The 15,517-nt window shown below is 40.4% G+C and overlaps 2 protein-coding genes across 15 annotated transcripts in view; one reads left to right on the top strand and one right to left on the bottom strand.

Annotated features, from left to right (window-relative positions):
• The window catches only part of arhgef11 (Rho guanine nucleotide exchange factor 11), a 28,616-nt gene extending 19,940 nt beyond the window's left edge, over positions 1-8,676 (bottom strand). For 3 of the 14 annotated variants that reach the window (XM_088073103.1, XM_088073102.1, XM_088073100.1), the window contains exons 1-13: positions 7,024-8,676; positions 5,884-5,919; positions 4,500-4,514; positions 4,129-4,220; positions 3,911-4,015; positions 3,763-3,812; positions 2,274-2,331; positions 1,679-1,878; positions 1,495-1,566; positions 1,289-1,396; positions 820-868; positions 375-412; positions 127-219 (exon numbers count right to left, since the gene is read on the bottom strand). In XM_088073103.1, the coding sequence (XP_087929229.1) occupies positions 127-219; positions 375-412; positions 820-868; positions 1,289-1,396; positions 1,495-1,566; positions 1,679-1,878; positions 2,274-2,331; positions 3,763-3,812; positions 3,911-4,015; positions 4,129-4,220; positions 4,500-4,514; positions 5,884-5,919; positions 7,024-7,058 (951 nt within the window). In that variant the 5' untranslated portion in view covers positions 7,059-8,676. The remainder of the gene's footprint in view (positions 1-126; positions 220-374; positions 413-819; positions 869-1,288; positions 1,397-1,494; positions 1,567-1,678; positions 1,879-2,273; positions 2,332-3,762; positions 3,813-3,910; positions 4,016-4,128; positions 4,221-4,499; positions 4,515-5,883; positions 5,920-7,023) is intronic. The other 11 variants (XM_088073097.1, XM_088073095.1, XM_088073096.1 and 8 more) reach the window with 11 other exon arrangements.
• A 1,484-nt stretch (positions 8,677-10,160) lies between these two features.
• LOC121961950 (myeloid-associated differentiation marker homolog) lies at positions 10,161-15,387 on the top strand. Its single transcript, XM_042512081.2, has 2 exons — positions 10,161-10,320; positions 13,199-15,387. Exon 2 carries the CDS (start codon positions 13,315-13,317, stop codon positions 14,164-14,166), a length of 852 nt encoding a protein of 283 aa, XP_042368015.1. The 5' UTR covers positions 10,161-10,320; positions 13,199-13,314; the 3' UTR covers positions 14,167-15,387.
• Positions 15,388-15,517: the final 130 nt, after the last annotated feature.

The following is a 15,517-nucleotide window of genomic DNA, read 5'->3' as shown; positions in this document are numbered from 1 at the left end:
AAAATGTGGTAATTTGTGTATTTTTATAACTAGTATACCCCTCGCAGGAGGGAGCTTGTGCAGCATTAGAGGATCTCGAAGTGTTGAAGTCTCAAGGGTGAATGCAGGTGTGTGTGTCCATCTCACCAAATCAGACAGGGTGTGTGTGTCGGAGTTCTGCCGTCGGTGGTGTGGGGTCCTGAAGGAGGATGAGGGGGAGGAGTGGGGACTCTCAAAGGCCTGGGGAGGAGGAGGAGGAGGAGGAGGAGGAGGAGGAGGAGGAGGAGGAGGAGGAGGAGGAAGGGAGGACGAGGGGGACGGGATGAGTGGGACCATCACATACACAAACACACACGAACAATCTCTCCAGATTATGAAAAGACTGTGCAGCCTACCTCCATGTCTCCTTCACCTGAGTCCATTGATAGTCGACCTGCCAAAGTACAGAGCAGTTTGAAACCACTTAAAACGCCACTGAGGCTCTTTTTGCACCTGGTATTAATGCCAGATTTCACTTCCCCTTCTCTATATGCAAATAAAAATGTTATTTCTGGGTATCATTCAGAGCTTTTGCCTTGAAATTTGTTGTTTTACTATTTTCCAACTGATGACGTCATTTTTACCATATTTTGCATATGGAGAAAATACATGCTATTTCCACTTGGTGCATGGTCACAATCAATGTTGCTGCTAACCACTGACATACCATATCAAATCTTAATCAAAAAAATAATAATAATCTGCTTTGCATGTAGTATAATGAAAATAATTCAATTTTTGTATTTTTTTACACTGTCTGAGATGTTTAATTAAATAGGTGGAGAATTGAGAGGCACAAACCTTCGCCTGCTATGACGTAACCCGTGGCACATTCTGATCGCGTTCCCTCCTGGAGAAGCAAAATGAAGCATCAGTTTAATAATTCGCAATGTCTTTATTAAAGCTGTTCTCATTGATTTATTTGAGCCAATCAGGTTAACCTGGTTAACACTGTAAATTCTGGCAGCACTGTTGCTGTTGTTTAGCTGTCTTTATGGAGTTAGCACCGTTAGCTGCTGCTAGCTGAGCCACCTCCATGTAGAGAGCCATGTCCGGACAACTCATTTGCCCTGAATTTAGAGCGCCTAAAGGCCACTTTGTCTTGAACTTAGCGAAAATTATTTTGTTGCATGATTTTGCAAGTGAATTTGGATATGGACTTTTAAAAAAAAAAATCTCATCATTGTGTCACATGTGAAAATCAAAATTTCTTTGCTGTGAAGTTAACAGAGAAAGTCTGTTAAAAGGAAAAAAAATCATGTCTCCTCACCAGATCTTGCTGAATCTTGACCCTGACTTGGTTAGCTCTCCTTTTGGCACTTTCTATCCGTTCCCCCAGTGACGACGACGGGTTCCTCAACTGCTCCTCCATTAACTCCTGTACATTGGTCATCAACATCAAATTATTATTATTATACAGGTAAACAACATGATGTTATGTGAGACATTGCTGATATGGATTTTGTTTGTCTGTACCTGCAGTTCTGCCTCTTCCTGCTCCAGCATTTTCCTGAGTATCTGAGTGGCATGTTTCTGTACTTCTGGGTCCTGAAAAACACATTTACAGAAATTGTGAATAATTTAGATGACATGCATCAACATTTCTTTGCTAAATATTGTAAAATTTCAAGCTTTAAAGCTTTTATAGGCTTTCATTCACCTGTAGTGGTTTGGGTCCAGTGATTCTTTGGGATGGGGTGCTGCTCGGGCCAGACGGCAGGGGTGGAGGTGGAGGGGGCGGGGCCTCCCCACCAAGAGACGTTCTTTGATTGGGTGTAAGGTCAGTGGGGAGGGGCTCTAAGGGCAGGGAGGCGGCAGACGGAGGCGGGCCTTGTAGTGTCAGCGCTACATATGTTCCAGCTGTGGGAAGATAAAAAAGAGATAAAATCAGATAAACACACAAACGGACAGAAACGTATCTTCCCCGGTAGAATCATAAGTTTTTCTCTGACATTTAAAAAAAAAATGAAATTATTCCTATACTCTTATCCTGTTACAACTTTAAAATTATGTGAGAGTTTGGGTTTTTTTGTAAGTTATATGTATTTCTGGACTTTTATTTAGAAAACAAAAAGGTTCATATCATTTTTACTTACTGGGATGTAAAATTTTAAAGCTTTATATCTCAAAACTGCTCAGGATGCAGACAGAAGCTTATCATTTTAGGGTGGTGATATTAACCCCACGAAAAAGAAAAAAAGAGACTTTTTTTTTACAGTAAGCATGCACAACAATCACACTGATTTGAAACTCACATTTAATGAGTTTTACCACCTCCTGATGAGACATGGAGGACACCAGCGAGCCGTTCACCTGAGAGAGGGAGACAGAAGGAAAAAGAGGAAGATCAGCAACAGATCAGGAAAAGTAAGGTTGGGGACTGCGTCTGGGCCTTTAGGCAGGTTCAGCAGCAGCTATCGTATATTCAGCCGAACAAACCACACTTTGCAGGGCCTTGCATTCCTGTTCAGTGTTTTTACGGGTACTCACCAAGGTACTACCAAGTACTGATTCAGGTTAAATTAATCTGTGTTATATTTCAGTAGCTGGGTGAGAACGCCGGATTCAGACAAGAGATGGAAGCACCCCAGAGCCAGAAAGCCGGTCACAGACCTCTGAGCTCAGAGCCGGCAACAAGGCATAAATATATAACTCCGCTCATAGTTTCAGCAGCTGGTCTGTTTTTTATCCATTTTCTTCAGAAGTGAGACAACTCTGTCCCCTCATTCTGCGATCACACCTCATAGACAGAACAGTGAGGAGGAATAACAGCGTGAAAAATCTCGCCTTGAAAATGCAGTTTAAAAGTGGACCCATTTACCCCTGCAGCACGTTCAAAAATGACCTTTTTCACCACAGAGAGAGTAAAGTATCGCTAGTAGCACCTTTGTGTACCTGCACTGGATTCCAGCAACAGTACTGGTAACTAGGGGTGTCAACGTTTACAATTTTTTCTACACGTGTAAACGGGACTTCTAACCGACGTGTACCCGGTTACACGATTTATGATCTTTTTCTATCGCAGTTGCGCTATATAACCACTAGATGGTTCTGTCTCCATTCAAATACCTCCTAATCTCATTAAATCAAAGCCATTCCAGTAGTTAGTTATCGCACAAAAACGTTTATTCAGCGAACAGAACTTAAAAAGTAGGCAATCCATCTCACCATTTAAGGCTTAGACCTACTTATGACAGAAAGTAAAATGGGTTGAAAATAAAATCATCAATTTTGACAGACAAGAAAACGTACAAGTGAAAGCTGGAAAAGGTTTAACCTTCTTTTTTAATCATTGTTTTAACTATTGCTCACTTTTGTACAATATATTTTTTTAAGCTCCGCTTGTTCATCGCTTGTTGTCCATGCGGCCCCGAGTCAACTTGAAGTGACGCGACACTGGCTGTGGCTGCGTTTTTTTTTAAAATATCAACGTAACATTGCCACCTGTGCATCTATTATGTATGCGGATAACTGCATTAGTGGGAACATTTAAGTGTATAGTTAGTTAATGTTATTATCTTAAAGCTTTCAGGCAACATTATCACCCCTAAAAATACTATTGGTGAGAAATGAACGAGGAGGAGGAGAGGAAAAAATGACGTGTAAACGGTTATTGATTTTTCTGAACGGTTATGATTTGTTATCCATGTACCTGTTTACACGTGTAGATGTTGACATCCCTACTGGTAACAGTATTGAATCAAATGTAATCAGAACCCAACCCGAATAAAAAGTGTTAAAAACCTTTATGATTCGGTCCCCTTCTTGGACTCCGGCTTTGACTGCTGCACCACCTGTAAAGATGAGTACAGGAATTAAATGAAACACAGTTTTAACTCAAAACGTATTCATCACCTCAATCATATTATATTTGACTATGTGTGTGTCCTACCTGGTCGGACATTCTGCACTAGCTTGACTCTCTCTCCACAAACTGTGAAGCCGAAGCCGAGCTGGTCCTTCTGCACGACCACACATCTCTGAACAAGACCAGTACCTAGAAGACGAGGACAGCAGGATGTCAAAGATGTTTGGGAGGTAGTAATTATAGTGAAATTCAAAATCGAGCCTGACACAAAAACATAAACAAGTGTGGGACATTGTAATTACCCGTACTCTCAACAGGGAGGTCGACTGATGGCTCCCTCTGCTGGGTAGCAGAGGATTTGCGCTCCGAGTCCCCAATGGTCAGACTGCTGAGCCTGGAGAGATGAGCGAAAGAGAAGATTATATACACAATACTAAAAAGAGTGATTTTTTTTATTCTGTGAGGACTGGGAGAGGGAGGAGGAATAAATGAAGAAGAACTGATAAACCTAGAAAGTGATGTGACACCAAAGAGAAAGAAGGCAAGCACTGAGCAAAGAGAGAGGTCAGAGGCAGAACATTCAAGGGATGCGCGTGGTCAGATATGTGGGATAGAGGGTGAGAACATGAATCGCATTAGAGGCAACAAGAGAGCAGTCGAAGGGAAAACTCACCAAGCAGCAAAAGGGCTGAAAGCGAAGCATGACAGAAGAGGGGAAAAGGCAGATAAAGGGGGAAAGAGAGACAGAGAAAATAGAAATTCAACATGAAGACCAATTTTAAAGTGAAAGGACACAGAGAAAATGACCAAGAGTTCAAATCGTCCCCACGCCCTTTATACTCGTACAGATTGTAAACACTGAGAGCAGCATTGAATTCCAAGAACATATTTGTTTAAGGGTGTGTGACGCAGAACACACAGTGCAAACACTGAAGTGATTTGGTGTTTTCCAAGCGGACACTTTACTCCAGTTTAAGTTATGAATCTGTCCAGATTGATTTGTTATGATTTACAAAGGGTCTTAATGAGCAATGTGCCTGAATAGAGCAAATCAGTGCTGAAACTAGGGGTTAATTTACATGCACGCTAATATTCAACTGTTGTTACAAATATAACAATATTTTTAATTTGTTAGGGGTCATGCAAACATGTTTGGATATTTCAAATAAAGCCTCGTTCTAAATGATGCATTTCTGATTATTCCAGTTTTAGGAGCATCGTTTGTATACAGCACATTCAGATTATGCATCTCAAGTTTTGTTTGTTTGTTTGTTGTTGTTGAAGGTTTTTTTTGTGTGCAGTTTGCAACACACGGCCTCTTGCCTGTTTACAGTAAGCTCTGCGCTTTGTTCACAAACCAACTCGCCAACAGTTTTCAAGGCTGCAGTGCAAGAATGCATGCCCAAAAAGAATTCACAAAAAAGTTCACATTTCTGGTCAGAAGGAGGACGACATCTTCTTTTAAACATTATGAAAGACTTAGATATCAATATGTTTTATGATATATGCAAATATCGCACTCCTGACCTTTTCAGGAAGGTGGTTCAAGGAATAAAAGAGGGAAGCTGTGTTTGCATAATCAAACAAGTCAGCCAGTGGTGGAAAAAAAAATCCTTTTCTGACGCAAAGAAGCAAACAAATTGGCACAAGCAACAGCCGTTCCACTTTCCTATTTTTTGATGTGATAAACAACATTTCACACATAATATTTCCAGTAAGCACGAGGCAGAGTCAGCACTTCTTAAAAGCAAAGTGCTGGGAATGAAGTTCGAGGTTTCATCAATGACATTATAAAATGTAGTGTTTTCATAGGACTTTCTTAAAGATATGAATTAGTTCATCCCAATGAGCTACAATGAGAGTATGAAATGCCTTTAATATTTATAAATGTATTTTCTTGTGCGAGTGCTGGATGCTTGTCTGTCTGCAATGCTACATTAAGCCAAAGCGCCCTGAAATAACAAGCCACTGAGAAATCTGCTGCCGCAGCTGTACAATCTGTAGGTGTCATTGACCCCATAACCCTGACGAAAGCTCTCACCGGACAGCTGTCCTACCTGAACGGGTGGGCGTTTTTCTTATTGGCTGCCCTGCTGTCACGTGACACACACAGACACAGTGGAAGGCACGTGTGCAAGAACACACACACACACAAGGAAAGAAAGTTGACAGCAGGAGAAACAGGAAAGACACATGATCAAGACAAAGATGCATCTAACAGACGATCACAGAAACACAGTGTAAGGCTACGTGGTGAATGCAGTGATGAGTGATAGTAACAGGGAAGATGAAATACACAGTACATCAAGTTTTAGCAGCGGTGAGGCTGAACACAGCAGATGAAGACCGACAACATGAGAATCAAGCAACAAATAGACAGAGACGCTCTATAGACAAAAGGGGTGGGACTTTTAGAAAATTGTACGATTCAATTCAGAATTGAAATGTATAGGTGTGAGTTTTGCCAATGTTTGTTCTTTTAAAGAGAATGTTTAAAGTATGGATTTTAAGGTTTTTTTCGATAGTCAGAAATCCAGTATTTCACCCTCTTTTCCTTGTTCCTGTGAGTATTTTTATCACCTCCCAGTAAACAGCCTGTCTAACTTGTTTTTCAAGAGGCCAGACTGGACCTCAGTCAGATAAAAGACCTGTCAATAGGTTGATCTGGGAGCACTACATTTCTGGGCAAGGCGTTGAGGAGTATCCTTAACCACAGAAACAGAAACCATGAGGGTGTAGTGCAGTGATACTCAACTTACGGCCCGCTGGCCAAATCTTGACCCAGATAGGGTGCTGGTTGGCCCCCCCAAACACTTTCTAATTCATAATAAAAATAGACTGATTTACTCTGTGAATTGTTTTTGTTGTTTTAGTATACACAAGGTGCCAGAGTACATAAAACCACATCAAAATAGAGCTTGTTTATAAAAACAAGTGCCAGTGGAGGATCCCTGGACCCCTTGACAGAGTTCATCGCTGAGACGCTAATATCCTTAAATTCTAGAAACGTTGTAAAATCCTATAAATGTCAGAAAATCTTATAAATGTACTAAACTCCTATGAATGTCCTGAAATCCTACATATGTCCTAAAATCCTGAATGGGGCTGCAGCAAGTTGCCCCCTGTCATTTTGTAAAAGTGGCCCCCAAGCAAAGCAAGTTGAGTATCCCTGGTGAAGCAGGTGTGATGTCTCGTACCTGTCCAGCGTGGAGGTGGGTTGGCGGAGACTCATGTCTGCAGCCTTGTGACACTCCTCTGCTTCCTGGTGCGTGGATCAACGCTGTCACTGGGCCTCTTTTATCATCATCCCCATCATCATCATCTCTTTCCTCTATGGTTTTCAGTCCACACAATGGGGCTCTCTGTTGTGCTTTGATCAGATCTTGAAGCTACTGGGATGCTGGTTCAGATCAGACAGGGAGCTCCTCATGTTCCCATCCACGCCAGGGCTTTAAAATTAAATGCTGCTAAAACTAACAAATATCCTCTTTGCTAGGTTACATTAGTGGTTAAAAATAAATACTGCAGGACAGACTGTTAGTGGCTTGATGCAGCTGTAGTGGAAAATGGATAAAGGGACAGTCTGCCTCCTCAAAGGTCATCAATCATGAATGAATGGCTGATATGTCTCGCTATGCTTCAGGAGGTCAACAACTCCCATGCCTTTTAGTGTCTGCGTAATTACTGGCATGTAAATTTACAAAAAAAAACAGCTTTAACGGACGTCCAGATAAATGCTCAGTCTTTGTTGATACGTAGTGACACTTTTTAATGAAATGACTGACTAAAAGCTCACACGCAGTCAAGCTTGTTTACATGTGCCAGCTGTAAATAACACCATACAAGCTAACCGTAATGTTTCTCAGTCATGTGGTCGCTTGGATAAAATCCAACATGAACGCGTAAAGTGAATTTAATATCAGCTATACTAGTGTGTTCGTGCCTAGCTAATGCTAATCACCCCATGCACAAAATAACGTACCTTAGTTTGATGAGTAAAAGGTTAATTACCGCACAACTTAGCCTCCAAGCTAACTGTACTTGTAATTTACATGCTAACTCACTGTAAACAACGACCAGCTAGCTAATTAGCAGATTACCCGGCATTAGCTACTTTTGCCGATGGGCTTATAAAATTAAAACACCGGGCAAAATGAAAGGTGCTTCACGAAAATGAGTTGTAACCTATCTAATTTATCCGACTGGGGAATGATAACGACTATCTGAAGCGGCCTGCTGTGTCCAGCTAGCGTTAGCTTCCTGAAGTTAGCTCCACGGGAAGGCCGAGTTCAACCCGCGGCATTGCGTTGGTCCTAAGGCCGACCAAAAGCGCCGTGGGTTCGGCTTTCAGCTACGCCAATGAGTCGGTCCTTCGGAGGTAGCTAGCTAAGCAGCGATGTCTGCAAGATAAAAGGCCAGCATGGTTTTAACTGCATGCGGGTAGATGGATGTTGACGAAATGGTGGCAGTCCATGCAATTTCCAGCTCCAGAGTCCCGTTTTCCTGAAAATATTTCACTACAGCTGCACGTTAGCCAGTTAGCTAACGTTTGAGGGATTCCAGTAAAGCTCCACCTCAGGTCTATTTCCCCCAAAATAAGTCACAGTGGTAAAATCCGGATCACTCTCTCTCGTAGGCTTACTCTGCCAGAAGACTGGGAAGTTATCGCTGCATACATGTATTGCCTTTTTTTAAAATCACAGCTCTTGAAATGATGATCTCTGCTGTGTTGTTATGCTGCTACCTTGACTGTCTGCTGATCCACAACCATGTTCTCAATCAAACCGAGTGAAACGGCGCCCCCGTATGGATGGATCCCGGTACCGCAGGCGGTTTGCCCCATGGAGGCTGCAGTGAACTGGTCCATGGACGCATCAATGAACGGGCCTACTGGGCAATGGTCCGGCCTTCACCTGCAAAATGTCAATCATATTAACAAAACTGATCAGAAGGGCCAGAAAGAAACATAAAATGACTTCAAAAAGTAGAAGAAGGAGATTCCAAATGACTACAAAGTAACATAAAATGACAACTAATAGACATAAAAAGCCCACAGATTTACAAAATTACTATAAGGAGATGCAAAGCAGCTACAAAAAAGATTCACAATGGCTTTAAGGAGATGCAAAATTACTACAGAGACTTTAAATGACTACAAAGTGACAACAAAAAAAACATAAGATGCTTTCAAATAGACCAAAAAAAGCACCAAAGGACACACAAAAAACCAAAAGAAATGTGAATTGACTACAGAAACACAGAGACTCACAAACAACGACAATGGGCCAAAGAGATACAAAACGACTAAACAGAGATGCAAAACAACTACAAAGCGACTTGAAACTACTAAAAATGAAAAAAATTCACAAAAAAGCACCAAAAGAGACACAAAAATGACAACAAAGATGTGAACTGATTGCAGCAACACAGACTCACAATAACAAAAAGTGGCCAAACAACCACAAAGAGACACAAAATGTCTATAAAGTGATGCAAAACAACTGCAAAGAGATTCAAAATGACCACAAAGTGACTCCAAATATCTATACAGAGACGCAAAGCAACTTTAAAAGGATTCAAAATGATTACAAAGAACTTCAGAATGACCACACTGACATGCATATATGTTTTTCTTTATTCATTATACACACTGTTAGCTGGGTATGATTCTATACAATCCAATCATTCAGTTAATTTAACTGACACCATGAGCACCAAAGTATACTATCAGTATATAACTGATAGTATAAAGAGAGACGGGGGAAAAAGAGAATGGTAGATGTAGAAGACTATTTTTAAAAAGCGAGGGGAAATTACATATTTTAAATATTTTACAAAATTATTTTGATTTTTAAGTTTTTTTCCAGGCAGTTTCTCACTTTGTATTTTTTTGTTTTACTTTCTTTTTTCCCCCTTTTAAAGTTTGTATGTGTGCATATTTTCAGATTTTTTATTTATTTATTTACTTTTTACAGATTTCTTGTTAACTTCTGGGTCATTTCTTCTTTTGTTGCACATTACTTTCTTTCCATTAAAAAAAAACAAACAAAAAAAAACAATCACCTCGCCTTAGCTTCAAAGGGTTGATTGTATTTTTCATCTTTGCTGAGGAACACTTTTGAGTGCAAGGAATTAAAAGCCTATCCCAAATGCAAGTTTGTTGAGTTCAATGATTGAAGCATATAATAGTCTGGGCTATTAATTGAAGGTTTACTGTATTTCACCGGAAGACTATTCCCATTTGCACTCAGGATCGCAGACACAGTCTCAGAGGACTATTTATTTAAATATAGGCTACGCAATATGAAACACTTGAGAGGAGGAATTGCGATGACCTTACTGAGGCTCAGATGGTTTCAACACTTTACCAAATATGGCCAGTGCGGGGCGTGGGATCCTCTCTGCAGTGAGGTATTGTTGGATGCGTCTCCAAATACGCACGCCGTTAAGGGAACTTTAAGACAGAAAACATGAAACTCTGAGCCAGAAAATAGGTAAGAACAATTTTCTGATATGTTTTTCTTTCTAGAAGTTGTGTATAAGTTAGCAGCATTTTTAAAACCACGGTCTATTTTTGGAACAGTGAGAAAGAGCTGGGCGCGGTATGTCCGCTATTCGGGACGGAAAACCTCTTCATCACTCACCAAAAGCGCCAGTTCGGTTAGGTCGATTTTACGCTTAAAATCTACCTCCCCTGGTTTTATTATAATGTTTGCAGTATGGATTCTAGGATGTAAAAATAAGTGTTTTTAGTTTAAAGAAGCTGATCACATTCCCTCATTTCAAGCCAGTGTAAATGATCGACAGTAACTTTTAAAGAGATATACTTTTTAAGATATGCAATAAAAGCTATGAGGATCTTACGCATGATATGCATACTTTCTAACCAAAAGAGCAAACCAAAGCCTGGTTTCCTGTCAGCAGCAGGGCGTGAGGTAACACGTGCCACAACCACATCTCTCTCAGAACGTAGCAGATGTTTTTGTTTTTTTTCCCCTCAGCTCAGGTATTAACCCTTTGAGACAACATGGCACGAGTTCTCTCAAAAACATGGAGAAAAAGTTGCAAGTCAAGAGCTGCAAGAAATATTTAGCCAGAAAAAGTGAAAAATGTAAAAGAAATCCAAAAATGGAAAGATAAGATTCTTCACTGCCATGTAAATCTCCAAAACCAGAGAAAATTGGTTTGATTTCTTTCAAAAACATGGGAAAAAAGACATAATTAGGAACTTGGCAAGAGAACTACAAATTTAAAATGAATAAATAAATAAAAGTAACAATAAAATGATCTGAAAATTAACTGGGGGTATTATTAGATATTGGTAAAAATATATATTACAGAAAAAAGGGGAAAGTAGCACTTTCTTGAGGTATTTTTTAAACTTAATTTATTATTTTTAAAAATTATTTTCAGGTAATTTTCTTTTAACTTTCTTGCAATTTGTTTGTGCACTTACTTGTTAAGTTGCTTGTCGCTCTCATGTTTTTTGATAGGAATCAAGACAATTTGCTGGGTTGTCTTGGGCTAAAAACAAATTTCAGCAAATTTTCTTGTCAGTTTCTCCTAATGTATTGCAATTTGTGGGACATCTCTTGCCAAATTGCTCAGTGCCTTTTTAGCCATGTTTAAAAAAAATAATAATCAAAACAATCTGCTCAGGTTTCAGAGGTTTAAGAGCATGTGAAATGCAGTACAAGAAATTGATGCCCCAGGTTTCAAAGGGGAAACCAACATTTCTCCCAATAATAAAAGTGGGTGCCCACGTGTTTTTAAACTCACACATTTCGCCAGAAATTTAAAGCTAATTGATTTGAGTTTCTGTTAAAGACGAGCTTTATTGTATTAACTGAGATCTGAGCTGTAAAGAGCTGTATTTCCAATACTAACCCCAGTCTTGATTCGTAAAGCGATTAAGTGCTCATTTGCTTTGTGTTGCCTGTGTGGCTTCCTGCCATTAGCTCTTCAGAGCTGCTTCCTGTGGACGAGCCTCATTAAACACAACAGGAAGTGTTAAGTAGCAATTTCAGAGTTTGCATTGGCAGAACGTTTTTCTCCATGAACAATGCAGCTTGCAGGAGTAGCCTTTCTGGTTAAATGTAAAGATTAATGATCTGTAATCTATCCAGTGTTTGTTAGACATTGGAAATGCTCTTTAAGATTAATTAATTCTGCATATTTTTCACAAAATCTGGCATGCAGTCCCTGTGACAAAATGTGCATTGCCTCACTTTAACATATTCTGCAAATGCAAACATAATTGGTACAACGTGTAAGAGCATATGGAGGACAGAAGCTGCCAAAAAGAAAATCATAAATCATAAAAAAATTTTTTAAAAAATTTAGTTGAAATAGATTAAAATGCAAAACTAACTAAATAAATAAAAACGATGACAACAAATAAGTAGAATGGAAAACTAACTAGAAAAGTAAATAAAAGGGGCAGTTATTGCATATAATGTGCACATGTTCATGGCATATCCTTTAAAATTGGACATACTGCTCAAAACTTTGCACCTAAAAATGTTATAAATTACAGATAATTTTTCTTGTCACACTGGCTGATGAATTTATCGTCTCTGGTGCTGAATGTGCTCTTTTATGGCTGTAATATTTAGTGTGTGTATTTGTCCTTTTCTACTTTGAAGAAAATCTGACTTTTTAATCTGTTGCTCTTTCTTGCAAGAGATTTCAAAGGGACTATTTGATAAATAATATCCGTTCCAAGGGTCTAGATGGGGTCATATCTTGTACACATTAAAACTCTGAAGCAAAAAACAACAAAAAAAACCCAATAGTTTGGACACTAGAGGGTATCAAGATCCAACTGTTAAGTATTTCCTGACGTTAGAAACTGTACTTGAACTTCCGTTTTAGACTCAGGGACTTTCCAACTCCTTCAAGTTTAATCAGACAAAGTTCCACCTCCTGCCCTGCACAGGTCACAGCTTGAGCAGGTCTCTAACACATTCCTCAGTATTTTACACAACTTTAGTTTGAGTCTTGACATGTCGGTCTGAATCAGCAACTTACTGATGATGAATTTAGCAGCTCTGATATTGGAGTAACTCACCATTTGACATCAGAGTCCTGCCGAAACTCATTCATGAGTCAGAAGAGCACTTCCTGAATACATAAGGCTTTAACAGACAAACATGCCTGTTGATAACATTAAAGGTGCAGTTCACCCCCGAATCAAATGAACAGCGGAATAAGTTTAAATCTCTTAGTTAAAGAAATAAATAACCATGTTGTGTTTGTATTTTGCTGATGTACTGTACAACACTGCATCTGCATATTTTAAACTTACTTCATCTTCCCACCAAACTTTGCTTCAGTTTATTCTGACTGTTGGCTTCTTTAATTGTCTTCCAGAATATGTGACAAAGATTGACAAAGTGTGTGACGAGCAATCAACACATCTTCTCAGATAAACCCTCGCAGGACTACAGAAGCTAATTTCAACTGCCAAACCACTCTGATATCCCATCATGCCACTGATCGTGTTTCCCACCTCCCAGCTTCTATGGGTGCGTGTAGCTGCCTTGGTGTTCACCTGCGTGGCGTTCAGTCTCGCAGCACATGGAGGCTATCAACTCTACGGAGGCATGGCTGACTGGTGCATCTTCTGCTGGGCATTCAGCTTCGCCTGCACCCTGCTGGTGCTGCTGGTGGAGCAGTGCGGCCTCCAGGCCCGAGCTCCGGTGTCCTGGTCCAACTTCCCCATCACTATCGCCTGCTACGCCGCCCTCCTCTGCCTCTCTGCCTCTGTCATCTTCCCATTGTATTTCCTGAGGGGCCGGCAGTTCCGAAGCGAAGCTCGTGACTATCACATCGCCTCCACCGTCTTCTCCTGTCTGGCAACGGTGGCCTACATGGGGGAGGTGAGCCTGACGAAAGCGAGGCCAGGAGAGGTGGCGGGTTACATGGCAACAGCTCCAGGCCTGTTGAAGGTGTGCCAGACCTTTGTGGCTTGTATTATCTTCATCCTGGTCAGCAACCCCGTGTCGTATAACCACCATCCAGCTCTCAAGTGGTGCATGGCCGTGTACTGCATCTGCTTCATCCTCTCCATGGCCGTGGTGGTGCTGTGTGTGGGCGAGTGCACCGGCTATCTCCCCGTCCCCTTCTCCAAGTTCCTGTCAGCGTATGGGCTCCTGGCGGTTATCATGTACTTGACGGCTACAATCATCTGGCCCATATTTCAGTTCGATAAAAAGTACCAGTATGGAAACCAAAATTCGTCAAACCTGATCGCCGTGGCGGTGCTCACTGCCCTCAACTTCCTGCTTTACCTCGCTGACCTGGTCTACACTGCTAGACTGGTGTTTATCAGTGCCTGAGAAAAGAAAAATAACGAAGGGAGAGACATTGAATGACAAAGGATGGAAATAAAGATGATAAGTTTAGTGAAACGTTTGTTGACTTTCTGACAAAAAAACCCTGACTCTTCCCTTTTGGTGTGTAATAGTATAATTCTGTTGATACAATGAAAAAAATCCAAAATGCGCTTACATTGTGTACACACATGTTTATATATGCCCCAATATCTGCTATGCTTTACGCAGGATTTTACATATTTAAAATATGACAGATACAAAGTCAGTTGTTAATGCTATTAAAAATTTGAACAAGTCAACACACTGGAGCAGCAGAAGCATGGATGGATCACTGAACGGACCTACCAGGCACAGACCCAGCAGCCCAAAGTGTCAAGTGGCTGTTTGTGCCAAATTTGAGGAAAAAACCTCCAGATGTCCTTAAGCTATTGCATTCCTGAGAATACAACAGACACGGTCATAGTGTCCTTGACCTATGACCTGTGACCACCAAATTCCAATCAGTTCACTCTTAAGTCTAAGTTGATGTCTGTGCCAAATTTTGAGAAATTCCCTCAAGGTCTTCCTGAGATATTATATTTACAAAAATGTGATGGAGTAGATCACAATAAGTTTGACTTTTTACCACCAAATTCTGATCAATTCATAGTTGAGTGCAAGTGAACGTTTTTGCCAAATTTGAAGAAATTCCCTCAAGATGTTCTTGAGATATCACGTTAATGAGAATGAGACGGACGTGTATGGATGGAGGGATGGAAAGCCTGAAAACGTAATGCTTTCTGCCATGGCTATTGTCGGTGCAGAGGCATAAAGACCCAAAATGGCCTCAAAGACCACAAAAAAACACACAATTACTACAAAGACACACAAAATGGTCAAACCCCCTTAAATTAGCTTAAAAAGACGGATTAAACGAGTAAGAGACACAAACAACAACAAAGAGACAAAACCACCACAAAGTGTGTGTGTCTTGTTCTTAAGTAGGAGAGGTGTTGGGGCCTCTTACATGTCTTTGACCAGGGGCCCATTGTCTCATAAGCTGCCCATAAGCAAAAGAAATGCTTTTCTTGAAGGGAGGAGAAATGTTATTTACTGTATCTGGGACTCACTTATGCTGTCCTTCTGTCTTGATAATAAATTATCAGTGTTAAAACGTGAAAGAATGTAATTTGAGCAAATCAAGTTTTTAGTTAAACCAATAAATATGTTTATTTTAAAACCTGTGATGGAATGTCGTATGTGCTGTGATTGTGATTACACAATGTGTTATGGCTTTCCTGATAAAGTTGCATGACTGTTGTTTCCTCTGTCATTTCGTATTCAGTAAGGACATTAAATGGGCGTCAAAGATGAA

This window comes from Plectropomus leopardus, chromosome 23 (genome assembly GCF_026936395.1).
Source record: "Plectropomus leopardus strain MGB_pleo_1.0 chromosome 23, ASM2693639v1, whole genome shotgun sequence".
NCBI classification, from domain to species: Eukaryota; Metazoa; Chordata; class Actinopteri; order Perciformes; family Serranidae; genus Plectropomus; species Plectropomus leopardus.
Note: the sequence above shows the minus strand (reverse complement) of the source record. Positions and strands in the feature narration are given on the sequence as shown.

What these genes read in the sequence shown, in the direction of transcription:
- LOC121961950 (XM_042512081.2), top strand. Translation starts at nt 13,315, where the DNA reads ATGCCACTGATCGTGTTTCCCACCTCCCAGCTTCTATGGGTGCGTGTA.